At 41.0% G+C, this 20,737-nt stretch overlaps 1 protein-coding gene across 5 annotated transcripts in view; it reads left to right on the forward strand.

The window, feature by feature from the left end:
- Window positions 1-682: 682 nt before the first annotated feature.
- KCNC2 (potassium voltage-gated channel subfamily C member 2) overlaps window positions 683-20,737 on the forward strand; it is a 104,461-nt gene continuing 84,406 nt past the window's right edge. For all 5 annotated transcript variants that reach the window (XM_075080785.1, XM_075080788.1, XM_075080783.1 and 2 more), the window contains exon 1: window positions 683-1,418. In XM_075080785.1, coding sequence (XP_074936886.1) covers window positions 783-1,418 — 636 coding nt within the window. In that variant the 5' untranslated portion in view covers window positions 683-782. The remainder of the gene's footprint in view (window positions 1,419-20,737) is intronic.

The raw sequence follows: 20,737 nt of genomic DNA on the forward strand, positions 1-20,737 counted from the left end.
CTCCGGCAAAGGTAGGGGAGGGCGGGGGGCTGGCGGGGAGAAACCCACGGCAGCCCGGCGCTGGTTCCGCCGGCTCTTCCCTGCGATGCACTCTCGTCTTCATCATTTGTCTGAGAAAGTAGCGAGCCCAGCTCCACGCAGGCAGCTTTTCCAAGGGTGTGCCTGAGCTGCTGGGGGGCTTTCTTCCCCCAAAGCAATCCCTCCCTCCCAAAATAGAGGCGGGGGGAGAGAGGCAAACCCCTAATCCTTCTTCCCCCCCCCCCCCCCCCCTTTAAGCTGTTAGGATAATGAAAGATAGAAGCCCATTAAATAATTAACCGCACACTTTCTATTCCATCAGCTCGGTTCACGCAGCCCCGCGAGGGAGAAGGGGGTGGGGACGGTGGCGGATCCGTACGCGGGAGAAGCGGCAGTGCCATTTCGGTAGCCCTCTTTAGCGGGGGGAAAGCGGGGACATTGCCAGGAGCTTTGCCCGGGGCGGGGGGGGCCGCAGGCGGGAGACGCGCGGCGGGGGGAAGCGGGGGGCCGGGAGCTCTCCCGGCCGTGCGGGGAGGCGAGAGTCTGGGGGGAGATGGAGAGAGCTGGGGCAGGCGGGGAGTAGCCCCGCCCCGGTGATGCTTGGGGGGGCTTCTCCTCGATTTCTTCTTTCTCTTTGCGTTTAAGGCAGAAGCTCGTCCCCCCCGCGGACCTGCCCGCCACCGGCTGCCCCCCTCCCCGCCCCCAGCCCCTCCATCCCCGCCGCCGCCTCCCGCGCCCTCCCCAGTCATGTCCGACCCGGAGCGATGGGGAAGCTCGAGGACAACGAGAGGGTGATCCTCAACGTTGGGGGTACGCGGCACGAGACCTACCGCAGCACCCTGAAGACCCTGCCGGGGACCCGCCTGGCCCTGCTCGCCTGCGAGTCCCAGAGCGAGTCCCCGGGCGGCGAGGAGCCGCCGCCGCCGCCCCCCCCCAACCCGCCGCCGGCGGCGGGCGGCTGCCCGGATCCCGGCAGCGGCTGCAGCCCCCGGGGCAGCGGCGGCGCCAGCGAGTTCTTCTTCGACCGGCACCCGGGGGTCTTCGCCTATGTGCTCAACTACTACCGCACCGGCAAGCTGCACTGCCCCGCCGACGTCTGCGGGCCGCTCTTCGAGGAGGAGCTGGCTTTTTGGGGCATCGACGAGACCGACGTGGAGCCCTGCTGCTGGATGACCTACCGCCAGCACCGCGACGCCGAGGAGGCCCTCGACATCTTCGAGGCGCCCGACCTACTGACCGGAGAGCCACCCCCCGACGGCGACGACGACGACCTGGCCGCCAAGAGGCTGGGCATCGAGGACGTGGGGGCCACCGCCGAGGGCAAGGGCGGGCGCTGGAGGCGGCTGCAGCCCCGCGTCTGGGCGCTCTTCGAGGACCCCTACTCCTCGCGGGCTGCCAGGGTAAGCGCCGTCGGACGGCGCTCCCGCCCAGGGCTGCTGGGGAGGCCGAGGGGCTGCCAGGGCTGCGCACGCCGCGGTCCCTTGCACAGGGGGCAGGTGTGACAGGCGTCAAGGGGAAGGTCGTCCTGCTTGGGGTGGGCATGCAGAGGTGTTGCTTTAGTGGGTTGCTGCGTGGGGGTGATGTCAGCCCCAGTGGGGAGGTGGTGCTTGTCCTCTGTGCAGGCAATGTCGGGCAACGAGGGGGTCCTGCTGTGTCGGCATCCCCCCCGTGGGACTGTGTGTGGGGTGAGGTGGGAGCTGTGCCCCGAGGAGTCTGCGAGGGAGCCGCGCTCACCCCCCTGGCCTGGGTGGGGCTATGGAGGTGCTCGCCGGCGGACCTGTTTGTGCGTGGGGGAGCGTGGGCAGGAACAGCCCCAAGGTGCCCTCGTCCTCTCGGAGCACCAGCATGGAAGCGCGTTTGGGGCCGGGTCGGCTGGCCCCACTGGGAGGCCATCATCCCTCCCCCGGCTTTTGGATGTCTCGGGTTTGGGGTGAGGTGGTGACAGCCGTGCAGGAGAGCAACCTCAGCCCTTTCCCAGCTTCGATCAGTCTGCGCCTGGGAGGTGATCTGAGTTCAACAAAGTAAGTGTGACGGGGGTCACCCTGGCTCTCTCTGCATTGATTTCTCAGGGTGACTCTCACCAGCTCTGTGACGGAGGGTATGGGTACAGGGCAGTAAATGATTGTCCTAAGTTTCTGTTGTTTGAATAGGGATTTTAGATTCTGATGCTGACTGCTTTCTACTTAGCTGGTTTGGATTTTAGTTCAGTCTTTTAGTTGCTGTTGTCAGCGGCGATGTGGGTTTGCTTTCTAACCCAGGGCTTTGAAGCAAACAAATGGTTGTAATTCCTTTGAGGGAAATACACAACAGTGCCTCAAATATCACAATGGGAAAAGCAACCATACCAGCAAATTGTCCCTGCAATACAAGAAAGAGAACTTGTAATTGGAAATGTTTGATTACAAAATGGTAATAAGTGTTCTGCAGCATATTTACCAGGATTCCCGTGAAGTGTTCAGGGCCAAGCCTCATCCTGCAGAAAGTGCAGTTACGGTGGGTGTCATCTCCTGATCAGTTCCACTGGTTTCACTGGCAGTCTCGTAGATGTGACCATAAGCGTGTGGTTAAGTGGCTTTTTTGAATTGTACCCTGTGGCCTGGTGCAGTTTCTTGTGAACATTAGCAACTCCTGTGAGCTTAGGTAAGTTAAACAGAAAGTAAAAGTCGTCGTAGTTATTACTGTCACTTGCTGAGTGCCAGCATTGTTTATGTTTTTGAAGGTTTCCTACCAGTATGTTTTGCCTTGACAGCTGGCTCCAGCTGATAATTGCAACACGTTTTTAATAAAGGATCGGTTCTGAAGAAAAACTACGAGAAGTGTCTATCTTTGCTTATCAATGACATACCCACGTTGCTCGCATCTTAGCTGTCTGAATCCTGAAGAAAATTTGGCTGTCAGTTACCTGATGAAACAGTAGCGCGCGCAGTGATTGCGCTGCAAGTTGTCTTTCACTTTACTCTTTCGTGGAAAGTTGCTGACAGTGACGAATCTGCAGCTTTTACGATAGGCAATCCTTCCACTCAACTTTGCTGGAGAACTGCGGAGTGCCAAGTAAATGTTAAATGGAAGATAACTAGGAGAAATAGGAATGTAGGCATGCTGATTGCAGTTGCGCCCTGGACTTGTAGCTGTTACTTGGTTTTTAAGTCAGCTTTGGTCCACTCTTTGACAGACCTGTAGGTACTTGCTTTCCAAATTTTCTGTCTGTACTAGACCATCCTGAACTGTCAGTGGCTCAGGGAAAGATATTTCGAGCTTGCAAAATGAATGCCATAATTAACACTATAATATAAAACTGTGACACAGCAATATTAATCTCTTGGAAGATAAGGTATTCACCTTTTTATAACTTAAAAACTGGTTTTAAACGTTATATACAGATTTCAACCCCAGGTGGCCAGAGTAGGGCAGTGTCAGAGCTGTAACAACAGTATCTAAATCAGTGTTTTCATTTTCTTTAAGGCTGCTTCTCTGCTCCTTGGTCTTTCAGGTAGGGAGACAACTTTGAGGATTACTGGCAAGTTTTAAAGCATGAAGTAAATTTGTATTTAAGGACTAGCATGCACTTAGTGAGCACTCTGGAGCACCATAATTTATGGCGATAGTAACCTTAGTTTGGAGTTGACATTACTGTCAATTCAACGTTTTCCCACACCTGAAACAAAGATATTATTTTCTAAGTGTTCTGGCGAATACAGTTTTGTTTTGTGTCAGCTGAAATGATGACTAACTCTAAAAACATTTGAGTGTAATCCTGGCCTTACTGAAATAGAGACAAAACTCTGTGAACATCAGTCTTTGCCTCATAGTGTTAGATACTGACTCATATGCCCTTAGATTATGGTGAGGCTGCTTAGTGGTAAACTTTCTTAATAACTGTGGTAATTATTTTTTTTTAGCATTGCTGCCTGATTTAACTTCAGCAATGTCTGTTCTGGGCAGTATGATGATGATAAAAATGGGATATTTTCTATTAATGAAATTGTACTTAATATTTGTGATTTCCTTTATCCTAAACTGTGATCTCTAAAAATAGAAATTTATAGAAATTCAAATATACGTTGCCATGGTAACCTATTGGGGGATAGTGAACGCACAAGATTATTCTAGCAAGACCATCCAGTGATGTTATATAAATAGTGAAACTAGTTTGTTGACAAGAAGGTTTACTTTATTTGAGATTCTAAAAAAATTTTAACTTTTAGTGTATGCAGTTTGATATTCAGATAGCGACATCTACTAAACACATTCTTTTGTAGATATAAGTAGTAATCGAAGTACATGCAATTGCTTTGAAGCCTTCAACACTTTTCTTTGTTTCTAAAGTTCAGGAGTTACATCTGAATATTATTTCTCTTTTCATTTTATTGTTTTGGATTTTGTAGACTGTGAAAGGAAAATAGTACAGCGGTACTCCTTCCACTCCAGGCTTAACAGAACGATCATTCACAAACTGCTATTTGACAGAATGCTGTTGTGTAGATACGGAAGGCTAGTGGTGTAAGATACTGTCACAGGAGAAGCATTGGGCATCTGAATCTTTGTATGTGTTGGTTTAAGCATCCCTGAAACAGACACCTGATTCTTATCTGAACCATACATGTGTGTTGTGAGTTTGACTAGTGAATACCCGCAAATGATTTTGGTATCCTTTGGTAACTCATAAGTGCAAAGTATTCATTATGCTTTAGTAAAGTGCAAAGATAATGTCTAAATAGTTTGTAAGAAAGCACGAGAGGCATAATTAAGCGCGGAGTTTAAATGAGCGTCTGCAGATGCCCAGCAGGACCTAGAATGTCAGTGCTCGTCTCTGATATCGTATTACAAATTAATTTAGCTTTTAAGGCCTCTTACTTTTGAATAATAGTTGAAGCATGATGCTGATTGAAGAAGTAATTAGTATTTGTCATCGATTTTTCCTAAGGATTATGGATTGCTCGTGTACTTAGTGCAGGAACTCAAAAAAGGCCCGGGGGTTCACAAAGTTCATAGCTATAGATCCTTCATTTCTGAGAAGACTGTAAATCTGTTCACAGAGAGGGGGACAGCGCCTGCGAAGTTGGGTAGCTCAGCAGCGCTGGAGTCTGTGGCCCGGGGCACTCCAGCAGGCGCTGCCTGCAACACCCGCGCTGTTTTCAGCAGCCGAAGGCAAGTTACACAACTCCTTTGCTGTACGGTTTTCATCTATAGGAGAGATCATAATTACTTGGTTTATGAGGGGAGGATAAAAAGTAATTAGCAAGTATTTGTAAAGTTTGTTGTAAGTATTCACTGAAATGCAGATAAAACCAGGACAGCCTTGCAGTCTAGGCGCCAAGATCCTTACCCCTTGCAAGAGTCCTTAAAAAGACTTATCTTATGCTGCTTCATGGTGACGTGAGGAGCTGGGCTTGAGCAGTGAGCGGTATTGTGGGATGGAAATCTAAAGTTTCTATCTACTGCTTTATGTGAAGTGACAGTAAGAGACTCCTTTAGCGTCCCATAACATCTACACCAGCTTTGAACATTCAGTGGGAATGGCTGTAGGAAGAATCAGCTGAAATGAGTGAGATGGGAGAGGGAGAAAATATGATTTTATACCCTCAAAAGGTTAAAGCCATGGAAATCATATTAGAGAGCATTCTTAGCAAAGATAAGTTATATCTTTATTTGGTGGCTTGCTTACGTTTTCTCCAGGTACCTAGATTCCTGTCATGTACTAGGGTGAATGAACGGGGTGAGTTAAATTTAGGGCTTTGGCTGTTTGTGATGCAAGATGGTTTTTATTTTTGGTGGAAGCAACGCTGCTGGGGTAGTTCGATTGAGACATCGTGACTGGAGTGGTGAAGATATGTTAATCTCACAATACACATTTATAGATTAATAGTGAATAGCAGAGTTTATTTGCTTTCATAACAAACAGAAAGGCCCTTTAATTTATAAGTACAAATCTCTACTCTCTATCTTTTGTCTGTCATGGAAAGCCAGTACACTTTAGATTTTAACTTTAATAATTTTTGAGTTATGCAGATGTCCTCTGTCTGAAAATGATTGTAAAAGTATACAAAGAAAATAGTAAGGTTGATAAAGAAACTGAAAAGAGGATATTCCTTTTGCAGTGTTGGTAATCAAAATGCTGTATTATATTTAGGTCAGAAAAGAGTCCATTAGATTAAATTGGAGAAAACCAGTCATTCTGCTTGAAGCATTTAGCCTATGGGAGCTGTTGTTTCCAAAGAAATTACAAGATTTGTTCCTAATGACAAAAATTATAATGCATCACTGTTACAGATATTCATACTGTCCGTAGTTTCATGTGTACATGGGCTGACTAAAACCCATTATAAATATTTTTTATTAATGTACTTCTGGCTTGCCTGCTGTTAAAAGTTTTAATTGGAAATTATAGCTTAATACATGATGTATTCAACATAAACTAGCATATCTACCTTAAATGCATATGGTCTCCCATGGCACTGACACATCAGTGAGGTAAAATCAGCAAGATTTCTGCGTCCTGAACTTCTGCCTCTGCTTCTACAGCTGTTCTGCCTGATGCTGCTACTGTTTCCATGGAAACAAGCCAGCTCTTGGCTTCCTCTTCCCATTGAACGCAGCCTTCTTGCTGTCATTTATTCATCTGGGAAAAGCATTTTGTCATGGCTCTGACATGAATGCCACAGAGATGATCTGCCCTATCATTTCAGAAATAGCTGTTACGTATGTGCTTGTGCATACAGCCAGATTCGTCTTCCAATGACTCTAAAATAATTTGGTTAATGGACTTAATGTTGAATTTGCTTTGGTGTAACTGGAAGAGGAAATTAGCTTAACACGCACAGCCCAAGATAATGATGGGAGAAGTGTTTTCGGCTGAGAAATCTGGCAGACCATGTTTTCTTCCTTTAATACGTAATGTGCTATCTGTCACGTATTGTTTACTGTGGTAAAATTCTTAAATGGTTTACTTTGGGGACAAGAACTTACCTTCAAACTGATTAAGGTGTTGGTGGAAGGAATAGCTCGTAACTTCTGGTGAATATTATATAGGTTTCAACACTACCGTCAGATGAGGTATTGTGTTATTCCATTGTCACATGATGCAGTCAGGATATGAAAAAAGTGATGTAAAAACCTGGTATCTTTGAGGTCTCTGTTTTCTTAAGATGTCTGGTACTTAGTCCAAGGTAAATGTATCAATACCCTGCGAAGAAGTCAGAATTTTCACTTCTTTTGGTGAAATCGTGTCAAGTCATAATCAAAGAAATTCAGAACTCAGACTAATCCCAAATCCTTGATTAGTTTCCTTCTCTGTAGGAACTTTAAGATATTTTAAGGGAAGTTTGTGTAAAACTTGCTTGTCCTTTTCTTCCTCTACGATCACTGGCAGAAAGTGCCTGTTCTCTTCCTATGACTTTACCTTGCAATTGGGGTAGAAGGATCAGAGAAGAAGAAAGGCATCTCTATATAAATTTTTAATATTTTGATAATCTTTTATGAAGTGCTGCTGTCCAGCAGTTCTAAAATGGAAGAGACAAGTTCTTTTCATTATCAAGTGCTCTTCCAGCACTGTTCATTTCTGCAGAGACTCCTCCTGCTCGTCCTGCGCTTCAGACCCTTGGCACGTCTTGGGGAGGCACGGAGTCCTTCAGCCAGAACTGGAAAGAAAGGCTTTATGCTCTATATATTTATCACCCGATGGGGATAGTATGTTCCCTTTTAATTCTCTTTACTAAACTCTTCTTTAGAGCTGACTTCTGGCAGTGTGATTTATGTAAGCTTATTGATTCATTGTTGAAACTTGTGCGGATTTCTGCAGTTTTCTTTTTACCATGAGTAAAGTAGCTGGGCAAATAAAAATATAGATATGGTAGTATTTGGAATATCAACATGATAAAAGGGATTCAAGTTGTAGTGATGACGTGGTATATTCCCTTCCTTATTGTGATATACACATGTATATGTTGATATAACTAAATGGTAGTTTTGTCAGAGAGCGCTGTAGAAATAGCTGTAGAGAACAAATGTGAAATCACATGGTTGTTTTTCTTTTAGTTCCACAAATGTGTTTGTTTAACATCATTGTTAGTACTTTATGATGAGTAAAGCACTTTTGAAGGAAAAACTCCACTTCCATCTGTTAATCAGTATTGTTAAAAATAGGATGCCAACTAGTCACATGAAACACAACTTCTTGTGATTTTTTTATTTTCTTCACAGAATTTTTGACTGAAGTGGTGACTTGAAGCTTAAAATCCAAATTATCCAATTATATGTTAGAACCATGTGTTGGTTTTTTCCCCTCTACCTCCGAGTTGAAAATTCTGACATGTTCTTGTGGTTTTGGTCTTTGTACCAATAGGGTAATTATTACAGCGGTGTAATAATTCAGTCCTTTCTTATTACAGACAGCCTTTTGTAGTTTTCTGTTGTTTCTAGGTGAACCTTAGATAACAGGTCTTTGATATGCTCCTGCAAAATGCTGTGAACAGAGAACACTGTTTTACCCCAGTGCTGAATATTGTGGTAAAGTTCATTAATAGGCATTAAATATACCACACAAATTCATCTAGTCTTATTTCTGAGATATGTCTAGTTTCTTAAGCGTTTACATTTTCATTAGTGTATAGCGTACAAAATTATATGTTTTTTTGGTGTGCCTAGTCTTTGAAAAAGGGGAAGTATCTCTTGAAGTTTGTGGGCTTGGTTTTCATAATGTGTAGAGTACTAGCTGTATAGCAGTAATCTTTTTAACTGTTTAATCTTTATCCTAAGACAATTCTAAGGAATTACTTCCACCACACTAAAAGCACAAGGATACTCCAATACTAGGGGTCTGATAGTGTGTGGGATTTTAAAGCAATAGAGATCAAATGCCAAAACTCAATTAATGGATGAGAAAATTCTCTTTCAGTGAATTGCCCTGGAGAAGATGAAGTTCAGTAGAGTGAAAAAGAGGGCTACAGAGCAGTGCTGTGAAATGCCACGTACGTGTTGCAATGTTAAGGAGTGCGTGCCGAGTTCCTGGCGATGTTGCAAGGGGGCTGCGTTGGTGCCTGCTGCAGCACTGAGTGAGAGTGCTTAACCCTCCCAAATAGCGTCCGGCTGACAGGGGCTCTTAAGTAGAGGAAAAAATAATGTCTTCTAGTCATATTTATACTGGCCTATTTAATTTCTCAGATCATAAATGTTCACAAAATATATTAGGCTTTTATGCGCTGTCTGCGATAAGATTGAGGGTAATCAAGTATGTAGTAATTAGTATTTTATGTAAAGCCGGTGCACTCACAGATTTTAATTTTTTAAAGTAGCAGTCAAAATTATTACAGGACAATGTAAAAGGTGTTTTTAAAGCGTACAAATGTGTGGGTATAAACTTTCGTTAGTTCTTAGACAATACCAAAGGAGATGTCCTCATTAGTCCTTGTTTTTACATAGGTGTTCAAAAATTCTCATACTTTTTCAAGTGAGCTGTCTATTTTATTTTCTTCATTGGCACTTGGTCTTGCTTTACCCATATGAATGGCAATTATTTTTAATAATTCATTTCAGGAGTATCTTAATTTTCACAGGATAGTGATTGTTAGGAGCTGAAAAAGTTAACTTGGATATTTTTTATATCATCTCAAGTGTTACATAGGGGTTTTTTTTTCTGACAGGAATTTGGCAGTATTCTGAGTTTAATCCAGAGATGGTTTGGAGAAGAACCTTTTTTGTCTTCCTGGTTGCTGATCACATGCGGGAAAGGAGTTTTCTTGCATTTTCAATTCTAGCTCTGATATCTACCTTCAGTTTTCCATTTGAGTTTTAGGATATAATTGATGTGCCAGCACATCTGGATTTCATGTTGAACATTCTTGCATTAGTCTAGGAATTTATTTAAACAAATTATAAAAAACTCAGTGGGAACTGAGTTCTGGCGCTCTTCAGCTTCCTGAGAAGGGGAATTGGAGAGGGAGGTGCTGATCTCTTCTCCCTGGTATCCAGGGATAGGATTCATGGGAATGGTGCAAAGTTGTGCTAGGGGAGGTTTAGACTGGATATTAGGAAGCATTTCTTTACTGGGAGGTGGCCAAACACTGGAACAGGCTTCCTAGAGAGGTGGTTGATGCCCCAAGCCTGTCAGTGTTTAAGAGGCATTTGGACAATACCCTTAATAACATGCTTTAACTTGGCCAGCCCTGAATAATTAAGTTCTGGTCTTCCAACCTTCTTTGCCCTTACAATGGAAAATATAGTCCTTTTACCTAATAATTGTGAAGTTTCATATTTTCACGGTTTAAAAAACTTAAGTGTATGTAGTAAATGCATATAACAAATGTCATCAGCAGGGTTTTTTTTGGGTAGAAATCAGTCAGGGTGGGATTTTGGTGCAGGTATTGAACATCAGCTCTGCTGTATAACTCACTTTCTGTCCATTATCTGGTAATGCTTGATGTTAAAGAGATTGATTTTAAACACCTTAGGCATCTTCATGCTTTGGCCAGTAAAAAAAGAAATGGGCTATATTCAAGGCTTTTCGAATATAGTTTTGAATTTGAGGATTGGGACTTTTGACAGCAGGCAGGAGTTCTTTTCCTGCTTGCCTAGGTGATATACCTGTGCAGCTTGGACAAAGAAATGGTCATGTTTGTCATTTGTCTCCAAAACAGGCATGTGAAGCTGATGTTTCAGTGACCCGTGAACGGTCAACAAAATTGGTTTGATGCATTGCGGCTACAGGGTCTCCTTGGTTAGTCATTGCATGTTTTAAGTTGGTGCCTTGATGGCAGAACAAATGAGCTGGGGGAATTAAAAGGGAAAAAATATTTGATAAAAGCGAAGACTACATCTTGGTGAAAAATGAGCCATTATGGACTGAAGCAAAGGACGTATTTTCGTTATTTTGGTTTATGATAATATAGCCAGCCAAACTTTAAAACTGGCAAAGGCATTTTGTGTTGCATGTCTGATTTCTTTTGAGTGATGTTCATTGCTTTAAGGATGGAAGACAGTTGTCCTTAAACTTCAGGTTTATATACTTCTTGTTGCAGTTGCCACTTCCTTAATCTTAAAATAAAGTGAGAAGGGAGCTTTGATATTTTCAGAATTACTTCTCTAATGAGTAGGTGCATTACGTGTTGGAAACAGCTTCTGTATGTAGGTGTATCTTGCAGCCGGTCTCCACCTCAGTCCAGGCACTGTGACAGCCACAAAACTCTCTGTGGAGGCTCTCAGAATTGGTTGTTGCTTATCTGTTTCCCCACTCTTCAGCCCCGCTGGGTTGCATTCTGTATTTTGCACTGTCACTGAGCCAATGACTGGCTAGTCTAATACTTCCAAGTCAATGCCTTTTCCAATGCTTCTGTAATAAAATCCAGCATTCTGCTACAGCTTGAAGAACAATGACAGTTATAAATACCTTTCTACTGTTAATGCTACCTTTAGTAGTGTTACCGCTACCTTTAGCAACGTTAGCAGCTTTTCTTTGAAAGTGTGATGGCATACATCACTTACTGAAATGAAAACCTAGTAAAACTTCAATGATTTTGTATTCTCAACAATTTAAAGACATTTAAATTCAGCAGCAGAAATGTACCCATTAGTCTCTGGAGAAGTGCAGATGTAGTTCATGTTGGGTTTGTATTTCATAGAGCAGCCTACCTTGCATTGCAGTCGTGACAGATTAATGAGATGAAGGCAATCCTATTTGAAATAATGTCTGCTTTTTTCCAAATATCAATAGCTAACTTTCTGAAGTAGCACGGAAAAAAATAGTAAACTCCTGTTTTGTGCTGCTACTGTTTGTGTAGTCCTGGAAAATACAGGAGGTGTGTATTAGTAATTATAATGAACAAACTTCACAAATCATGTTTTGTTTGTTTATTGGCAATGCAATTTTAAAATAATAAGGTAATTGTTACAGTTTCCTAAGCATACTGTGAGTAAAATGCTGCCTCCAGAAACCCAAGCCTCGTGTCTGGGTGGGAAAGTCTTGGCAATAGCAGAGGCTAAAGGAAAAGGAGTGACATGAATTTTTTGTTGCAGTTCTACTGTTCAGACAAGTATAGTGTGACAACTGTGTGCACTGCAGAAATGGATGAAATGTGAGTCTGAGACAAGGAACGAGAAAATTTGTGGTGCTAGTGCTTTCAAACTTCAGGTGGTTTTTTTTGTCCATATATATATATGTAAATATGGATACAAATATTTTTGTGTGTGTATATGTATGTATATGTACACACACGCACACACATTTCTAAACAAATGCATATATTGATGTTCCTAATGTGTAATTATGGCCAAGAAGGCCAATGGTATCCTGGGCTACATTAAAAGGAATGTGGCCAGTGGATCGAGAGAGGTTATCTTCCCCCTCTACTCTGTCCTGGTGAGACCACATTTGGAGTACTGTGTCCAGGTTTGGGCCCCCCAGTTTAAGACAGACGTGGAACTCCTTGAGCAAGTCCAGCGGAGAGGTACCAAGATGATCAGGGGACAGGAGCATCTCTCTCATGAAGAAAGGCTGAGAGACTTGGGTTTGTTCAGCCTGGAGAAGACTGAGGGGGATCTCATCAATACCTACAAATATCTAAAGGGTGGGTGTCAGGACGATGGGACTGGACTCTTTGCAGTAATGCCCAATGACAGGACAAGGGGCAATGGGCACAAGTTGGAACACAGGAAATTCCACTTAAATACGAGAAAAAAATTTCCTGTGCGGGTGACAGAGAAGTGGCACAGGCTGCCCAGAGAAGCTGTGGAGTCTCCTTCCCTGGAGGCATTCAAAATCCGCCTGGACATGGTCCTGTGCCCCCTGCTCTAGGTGTGCCTGCTCAAGCAGGGGGGTTGGATGAGATGATCTCCAGAGCTCCCCTTCCAACCCCTTCCATTCTGTGATTCTGTAGTCAAGAAGTTTTTTTTTTCACCCATTTGTCCTTGAACATTTTAATGAAGAAGGCTGCACCCCAGATCTCATGACTTAAGTAAAAGCAAGAATACTGAATTTGCTTGTTTAATTCAGCTCTCAGCTGCAAGTTCAAGTAGAGTTTTGTGGCTGTCTGAATATGATAGATCTATATTATGGGATATACATATGTATTGCTATATTGACTTACGGTATTTTGTTAATAATGTTTGATGATAGGAATAGTGTTCTATGTGTTATAAATGTTAGGTCACTGAAAATGGGAAAAGCCTGAAGCAGTTCCATAACTAAAAAAATCTTGAATTCTGTGCATGTGTATCTTATGGGAGACTCTCAGGGTCAGTTAAACTTTCCTGCACTTGACCTATCATAAAGTCTCCTTTGAGTGCAGATTTGTTGCTGTCAGAAGGTCCTGAACTCACTTCGCAATCTTTTCTCGCTGAAGGATTTTTGGGTCTGTCTAAACAGGTCCCTTATTTTCACAGTCCCATAGAGATTAAATTGTTTTCTATATTTCTGTCCTTTGGTCTAACTTGGTTATAAATAGCCAGGTGCTTCAGAGCTCCGAGGAAGGAGATCAGTAAATATTTTCCCTTTTTTTTTTTTTTTTCCTTAAAAAAACCCAACAAACCAAACACAACAGCAGAGCAAGGTAAACTTGCTTTTTACTTGGAATTCTTGACAATGTAAGCCATCTTTTCTTAAGAAAGCACTTATATTTACACTTGTTACATCAGGAAGCATAACTCCCCCCTAAGTAACTGGAGCTCAAGAATGGGTTAAAAGAGCAAGCCAAGCAGAGGCTGAAGGACTGTTGTGACTGGGAGGGGGCCTGACTGTTGTAAGGATTAATTTTTTTAATGGAAAGCACCTATAAAATCTAAGCAAAGAAACTATTCTTTCTACAGCTTTATTTCAAACATCCTACAAGTAATTATGTTCCTGTTATAGAGTTATACAGAATGGCTCAAAAACCTGTAAAATGGTCAAGTTTTTCTGGTAAATTATCTAGAGTTGCACTAGAACCCTACTGATTTTTACAGTGTAAAAACCAATATTTTTTATAAGACGTAAAAAAAAAATCATGTCTCCCACAGATGCAGCTGTCCTCTCTCTTCAGCCTTTGGGAAGGGGATATATTAAATACAATCAGATTTAGTAATCGTTTTCATCAGGTCACATTGCTAATACCATGATTTTTTATCTTTGAAGTGTTGCAACCTGTTTTATTATTCGTTTATCTGTATTTTTTCATTTTGTTATATTTTTAGAAGGAAGAGAGCACCAGTTCAAGTCGAGTTCATACATCTCTGCTTCTTGTGAGGAATACTGAATAAAGAGAAGCACAAAAACATGAAAACATTTAAGCGGAAGATGCAAAAGGTCACAGTACAGTGAAAACTGAATGGTGCAGGGATTGTGTTGTGATGAACTCATCTAGTCAGGCTGGGAGGGATGGGGAGTGAAGAGAGCTCAGTGACTGGAGTGCTAGCAGGGAATCCTGGAGATCCAGGTTTATGTCTTTGCTAGGCTGGAACGTCTTCTGTGGTTCACTACACCACTGTGGTTCACCCTGTCTGCAAACTGGGAAGGTGCAAATGTTCTCTTACCTTAGGAAAAAACAACCCCAACAACTTAAAAAATTATGCAGTGCTCAAATAATGCAGTAAAATAAAGGGGGGTTGAACTTTAGTTTGTGACTGTCAAATACAGTGCAGAGGAGTGCTTAGGTACTTTTAAAGAAAGTTGGGGTAGTTTGCTGTTTTCTGTGCCCAGAGATTTAAGCATATATAATAATCTCATGGTCCGCTTTTGGTTTTTTCCCTCTTCCCCTCCCCCCCCCCCCCCCCCCCCCTTTTTTCTTCTTCGAAGACCTTTGCCTCATTCGCTTTATAGCATGGATCTATGCTGGAAATAAACTGGGACTATGTAGTCATTTGGATATATGCAGTAATGAGTATGAGAGGATAGCCTCATATTGATAATTTTGTTTGCAGAGCGAAATTGGAAGAGTGCATTCAGAAAAAGAGGTGTATATCCCACACCCAAACAATATGGAAAATAGAAAACTTGCAATTCAACAAGAAAACTTTGTTCATTTTATGAACCGATTGAGGCAGGGTCTACATGGGAAAAGATTCTTTAGTCATGTTAATAAAAATGGTTTTGTAGCACATGAACGCAAGGAAATCGAATTAAGGTGGGGTTTGGCACAGATACAGTTTGCCAAAGTTTTTCCTTCCAAATGTAATGGTAGCATTTCTGAAATAAAAGGTTTCCAGAATTCAGTACACCTGGAAAAAATGTATTTCTCAATTTTTCTCACAGATTGCTGAATGTTTGGAAAGACATTTGGCCTATGCAGTTAAATTCTGGCACAGCAGAGTAGAGGGTCTTGAAATGAGAAATATTGGTCAATCTTTACATTTGGCTCTGCTACCAATTTGATCTGCAGTATACTAGAAAGATGGTTTGATATTTTTAATGATCTCGTGTTGATTCTTGGTTGTGTATTGTACCTGCTTTAGAAGGGTGGTGGCCAAAGATTACCATCACTAGATATGGGGGGAATGGTGGAGCTTGCAGGCTGTACTTCTAGGGGTTGCATTTTATCAGATTTCTCCTATTTTAAAAAAAAAAAAAGGCAAGATCCCAAAGGAGTGTGCAATGTGAGCAATACTTATGGTAGTACCTGATCTTGTATTTCAAGAGCATTTGTATTATGTAGTGAAAGCTATTTGCTATTCTTTGCTGCTTTTTATTATGTTGACCAGTTGTGCTCAACTGTGTTGGTGATCAGTATTGGCTAAGCACAAGGCAGCATTGTAATTGAGTTACTGTAAATTTGGTAAGAGATATTTCAGAATTAAGGAACAGGTATTACCTACTGCTTTGGAAATATCACCCATCTGTCTGTCTTGCTTCTCAATTACAAGACTGACTGATGCAAGAACTCTAGCTGTGAGTTCTCCCTATAGAGAGGAGTGAATTATTAATGTATAGGTGAATGGTTTTTCATGAGTAAGATGTTGTTTAATAGTTGATTGTGAATCAAAGCCAAACATTTTTCTAACTTGATCAGAAATCTAAATTGTTCTGTAGGTGGTGGAAGCCACAGAGAGCAAGAGCATTGCTGTCAGAATTGTTAAGTATTTGAAGATCTGCCTAGGGTCACCAACAATGTTAGTCTGATTTTTCCCTCTTCCCCCGCCAAACACCCCTTCCCAGTTCAGCACACACTGCTACATTACTTTTACATATCATGGAAGCCATACTGAATTATTACAGGAAATTAATTAATCATTTAACTGCTGTGTTTCTGTGCTGTTAAAAAAAGAAAAAAAAACCATCTAGCTACCTCTGGCTAAGATTTGGGGATATGCTTGAAGCTTGTGGTGATGTTGGCTGAATTAATTCCAAAAGTTGGCAGCTGACAAGTCTGCTCTGATTGTGGACAGACAAGCAATTTCTTCATTCAGTTTATTGCTTTGGAACAAGATGCAGGATAATCAAGTCAGCTTGGTTTTTTTCTACCTGAAATGATCATTGCCTATAGCCTTGACAGGAGAAAGCTGCATTTTTGGGATTTCTTCTGAGGCTTTGAGGTTTGAAGAATTCTTCTCTGGTGCATTGTTAATAGCTGATTTCAGCATGATTCCTTACACAGAGTAACATCTGATCATGAAACAATGTAAAAATCTTTTATTTAGAATTAAGCGTATGTTTCCAAGTAATAAACTGTACAACTGTACAACTGTAAAGTATGTAGCAACAGAAAATTTATGGAATTATAGCTTTGTAAGTCTGCTGCATTTGCTTTTTCTTCTGCGCGTGCACCATACTGATGTTGCGCATGGCTGTGAATTTGCAAAAGCTGGTTCTGAACCAGGAGTGTAGGACAGATCTTGTTTCACCATATAACCTTAAAAAAACCCCCTTCTATTACAAGAGTCTAACATGAAAAAATGTTTCCATGTATTCCTGGTGGTAATGGCAAATTCGTGGCGTGGGTGGCCGTTTTGGCCCTGAAAAAGCTACGAGCTGGTAGCCATGATAATGAGCTGCAGGACTTTGTAAACTGAATTTGGCACTAGATGTTAAGAAGATCCTCCTTCACTGCTGTGATATTTTAGTATCAAAATATTTTCAAAACTTACCAAGATAAATACTCACCTTGCTTTTTGTAAAGATTGGACTTCATGGTACTGTGCTTTCAAATCGAGGGTCTTTGTGTTTAAACGAACACGGCGCTTCCCGCCTTAGTCGGGCAGTCTCTGAATTGGGAAAGATTTCCTAGAATATGTAGGGAGTCCTGCGTCAATTGTCAAATTGACAAGCTAAGTGTGCTAGAGGATTTGAGTGCTCCTATAAATAGGAAACCAATCTGAAAAAAAATACATTAGGACCTTGAGGAGAGAGGATCTTAAAGGAAAAAAATCTAATCAGGAGATGCTGAAGAAAAACGATACATCTGAAATGGCAATTAAATACAAAGAAAGGCCAGGGGAGAGAAAAGAAAAGGCCTTTTGGGGAGGGTTTTTTTGTTTGAAGACCTCAAAGTAAGTGAGGTTTGGGAAATTAGGGACTGGTGGTGCCCTGAATTGTAGGTTGTGTTGGTTATAGTTACTTCTGGATTTGTTTTGTTCTGTTGCCTAGAGAAGAAAAAATACATGTTAACAGTTTTACAGGGTGAAAATATCTGCATTTATCAGAGTCCTTGGGAATTCTTCAGCTGGTTAGATAAAGTATTGGTAGGGGGAGGGAAAGGAGGACAGGGAGAAGCCTCAACGCCTATTTGTACAGAGCTACACAGTTGTCTTAAGCATAATTATATGCCTGGTTCTTTCATTTTGAGAAGCAATATATAAAAATCTTTCAGTTTACCAGGAATCTCTCTGAAGCTGTATCCAAATGGCAAAAATTGTGTACCTCTGCAAGCTACAGAATGTGATCGTGTTCATGCATTTGCTTTGTATTTTTCTAGAGAGTCAGTAGCTGACAATCTTAACACTGTGCTTGTGCAGTGTCTACCTCTATCAAATGTGGCGCTTGTTTGGCAGTATTTGTAGCTGTTTAGATAGGAGATTTTGAAGTTAAATGCCTGGAAATATGTAACATATATGGCATTGAGGTCTAACTGTGTTATACAAAATGCTTTGAGTTAAATATGTACCCATATATACCAATATTATGAATATTATAATATGGTGATTTTCAAGAAAACGGAACACTTTTTTTTCAGTTCATAGGAAAGGAAAAATAGGTCATGGTAAAGAGAAGAGGCTAATAAGATAAATGTTTAATATTTGAAATTCTGGAAAACCACTAAGTAGCATAGAGATTTTTTTTTCCTTTTATTTCTAGTTCATTAGCTTTTACAAAATAGCCTTGAATAAAATTATCCTGAGAGGGCTATATTGTACACACTGAACTGACATACTCAAATCAAGGCTTTTCCTCCCTCTCAAAACCTTCTTTAGGGCTGTTCTTGGAAGAACACTGGTACTGCAACGATAAGAAAGTGTCCTAATAAGGCTGTGAAGAACCTCAAATGCCACGTGATTCTTCTACTTTTTTAAAGAAAAAGAACATTTTAAAGTTACCAGAGACTAAGAAAAATCGGTGAGCTGAGGTCCATTGTGGGGTACTCTTCTGCAAAAGTTCAGTTTGTTTGATATCAGCTAGTAGTGGTTTTTATTCTTTTGGGAGAGAATGACAGAATATAGTGTCAAGAATGGCTAATTTCTTTCTGTGCAGAGAAAAAGTGAAGATAACTATAAATGATGGGTTGGAACTTCTAGAAGATGATGTCAATTTTTTCTACATTTCCCAGTGCAGAGATCCCCCCTTTTTTAATAAAGCAAAATATGAATGAGTTAGAAACGTAATAAACTAGTTTCCTAAGCCCATATTTCTCCTTTGATCTTAGTCATGCTTGTCTTAAATTTTCTCTGTAGAATGAAAAGGACTAAATTTTCTCTTAGTTCTCTCATCTGTTGCCTGGAATACAGGAGTGTGATGGCCTCTGGAATCCCTGGCTTGAGCTAATACAAATTCCTGGTTTCTAGTGTCTTAAAAGCTATCTGAAGCTTTGTAGTAGAGTCCTTTTTTTATAGATTTTTTTTTTGTGGTAAATTTATATTATGGCAATAAAAATGTTTTTGTGTTATGTAGTGTTGATGATTTATAATGTATTTTTATGCTCACAGCAATGGAGAAGAGGTGGTTTGCTTCATCATTCACGTAACGTGCCTCTCTAATTCTGATAGTGGTTAATGAAGTCATGCTTGTAAGTAATCTAGAACTGGAAATTCTTTGCTTGGCTGTAGGAATCTTACATTATTTTCAAGGGGAATTTCAGAGCAAACTGTTTCTGCTATGGATTAATACCATAAAAAAGTGGAATCATTGTCCTTGACTGTATCATCGGTTTTCTGTCTTTTAGATAGCACTGTTAATTTGACTAGCTAATGTTAGTTTGTTATGAAGAATGAGAGACAAATGAGCAGAACAAGTGACTTAAAATAACATAAAATGCTATGTTGCTTGACTCCTAGGATACATTTTTATTATTGTGTTTAGGAGACTTATTATGTATTCATTCAATTAAGATGAAGACTCTGAAAGGGAGAGGAAGAACAGTAAAAATAGAAAATGAAGCTTGGAGATTTGTGGCACCCCTTTTACTGATTATAAATGATGGAAATTAAGGTGTCAGTCTTGATAAACTACTTTGTGTTCATAATCAGACCACTTTATGAAAATTGGAATCATTTTGGAACAAACAGGAAGAAATGAAACAGCCAAACATGAAAATTGGTATGTGTGAATGATGATTTTCTGACACTTTTTGTCAGAGGTTCACTTTGGGATGCCTTATTGGTAATCGTGGGGAAAGGAGAACTTTGCCTAGATATGCGCAGTCAGAGACAGTTCTGGTTCTGCACTAAATCTAGTTTTTTCTTAACTTTTTAATTGAAGACTATGAATCATCACCATCATCCTTATTTCATAAATTTATTAGTTTTTTGGAACACAATTCTTTTGGCTATTTCCTATTTTTCTAATTCACTTGTTTTTCCTCTTTGTTTTTTCCTATTTATTTTTTTCTTATCACTTGACTTTCAAAATTTAAGCAACTCATTGCTCCTCTGTGGAAAGATTCATCAGCAAGGCTCCATTCTATAAGTGTGGGCCTTTACATCTGTAGAGCTAGTGGTACATCTCATAATCATATCTGATCCTGCAACACAGACTATGCCAGTGGAGTCCGTACTCCCTTTTTTTCCCCTTTTAGTTGGTAATGTGGAAAAAAAAAACAACAAAACCAAACCCAAACCCCTATAGACTCACAGCTTGGCACTGTTAAATACAATGAATAATATTGTTCTTTTTTCGAACATGGTTAGATTTACAAACTTAAAACTGCAGTAAGAACTGCCTCTATTTTTTTTAATCCTATCTGCAGAATCCTCTACACAGTTTCTGCTTGAAGAGTTTTCAAATGTTGCGGTATATAATTTTTCAGCTAGGCGGCCAGGAGGTGCAATTCAGAGCATCTAAAACTAGGATCTTCTTAATAGCTAGAGATATAGGCCTAGCTGATTAAAACTAGCTGAGAGAGATACATACCTGTGGACAGAGTAAATCCCCTTTTGCGTGTTTTAAATATAATTCTGCTGTATTTGTGACTGAAATAGGCATTCGTGTTCTCTACATTGTGATACGTTTGTTTTCACGTAAGCTGTACTGCTGACAAATAAGCCATGTGAAAGAAGAGTGAATCATATTTGCGGCCTAAATACAGAATTGGCACCAATTTAACTAAACTGT

The sequence above is a fragment of the Phalacrocorax aristotelis genome, chromosome 1 (genome assembly GCF_949628215.1).
Source record: "Phalacrocorax aristotelis chromosome 1, bGulAri2.1, whole genome shotgun sequence".
NCBI classification, from domain to species: domain Eukaryota; kingdom Metazoa; phylum Chordata; class Aves; order Suliformes; family Phalacrocoracidae; genus Phalacrocorax; species Phalacrocorax aristotelis.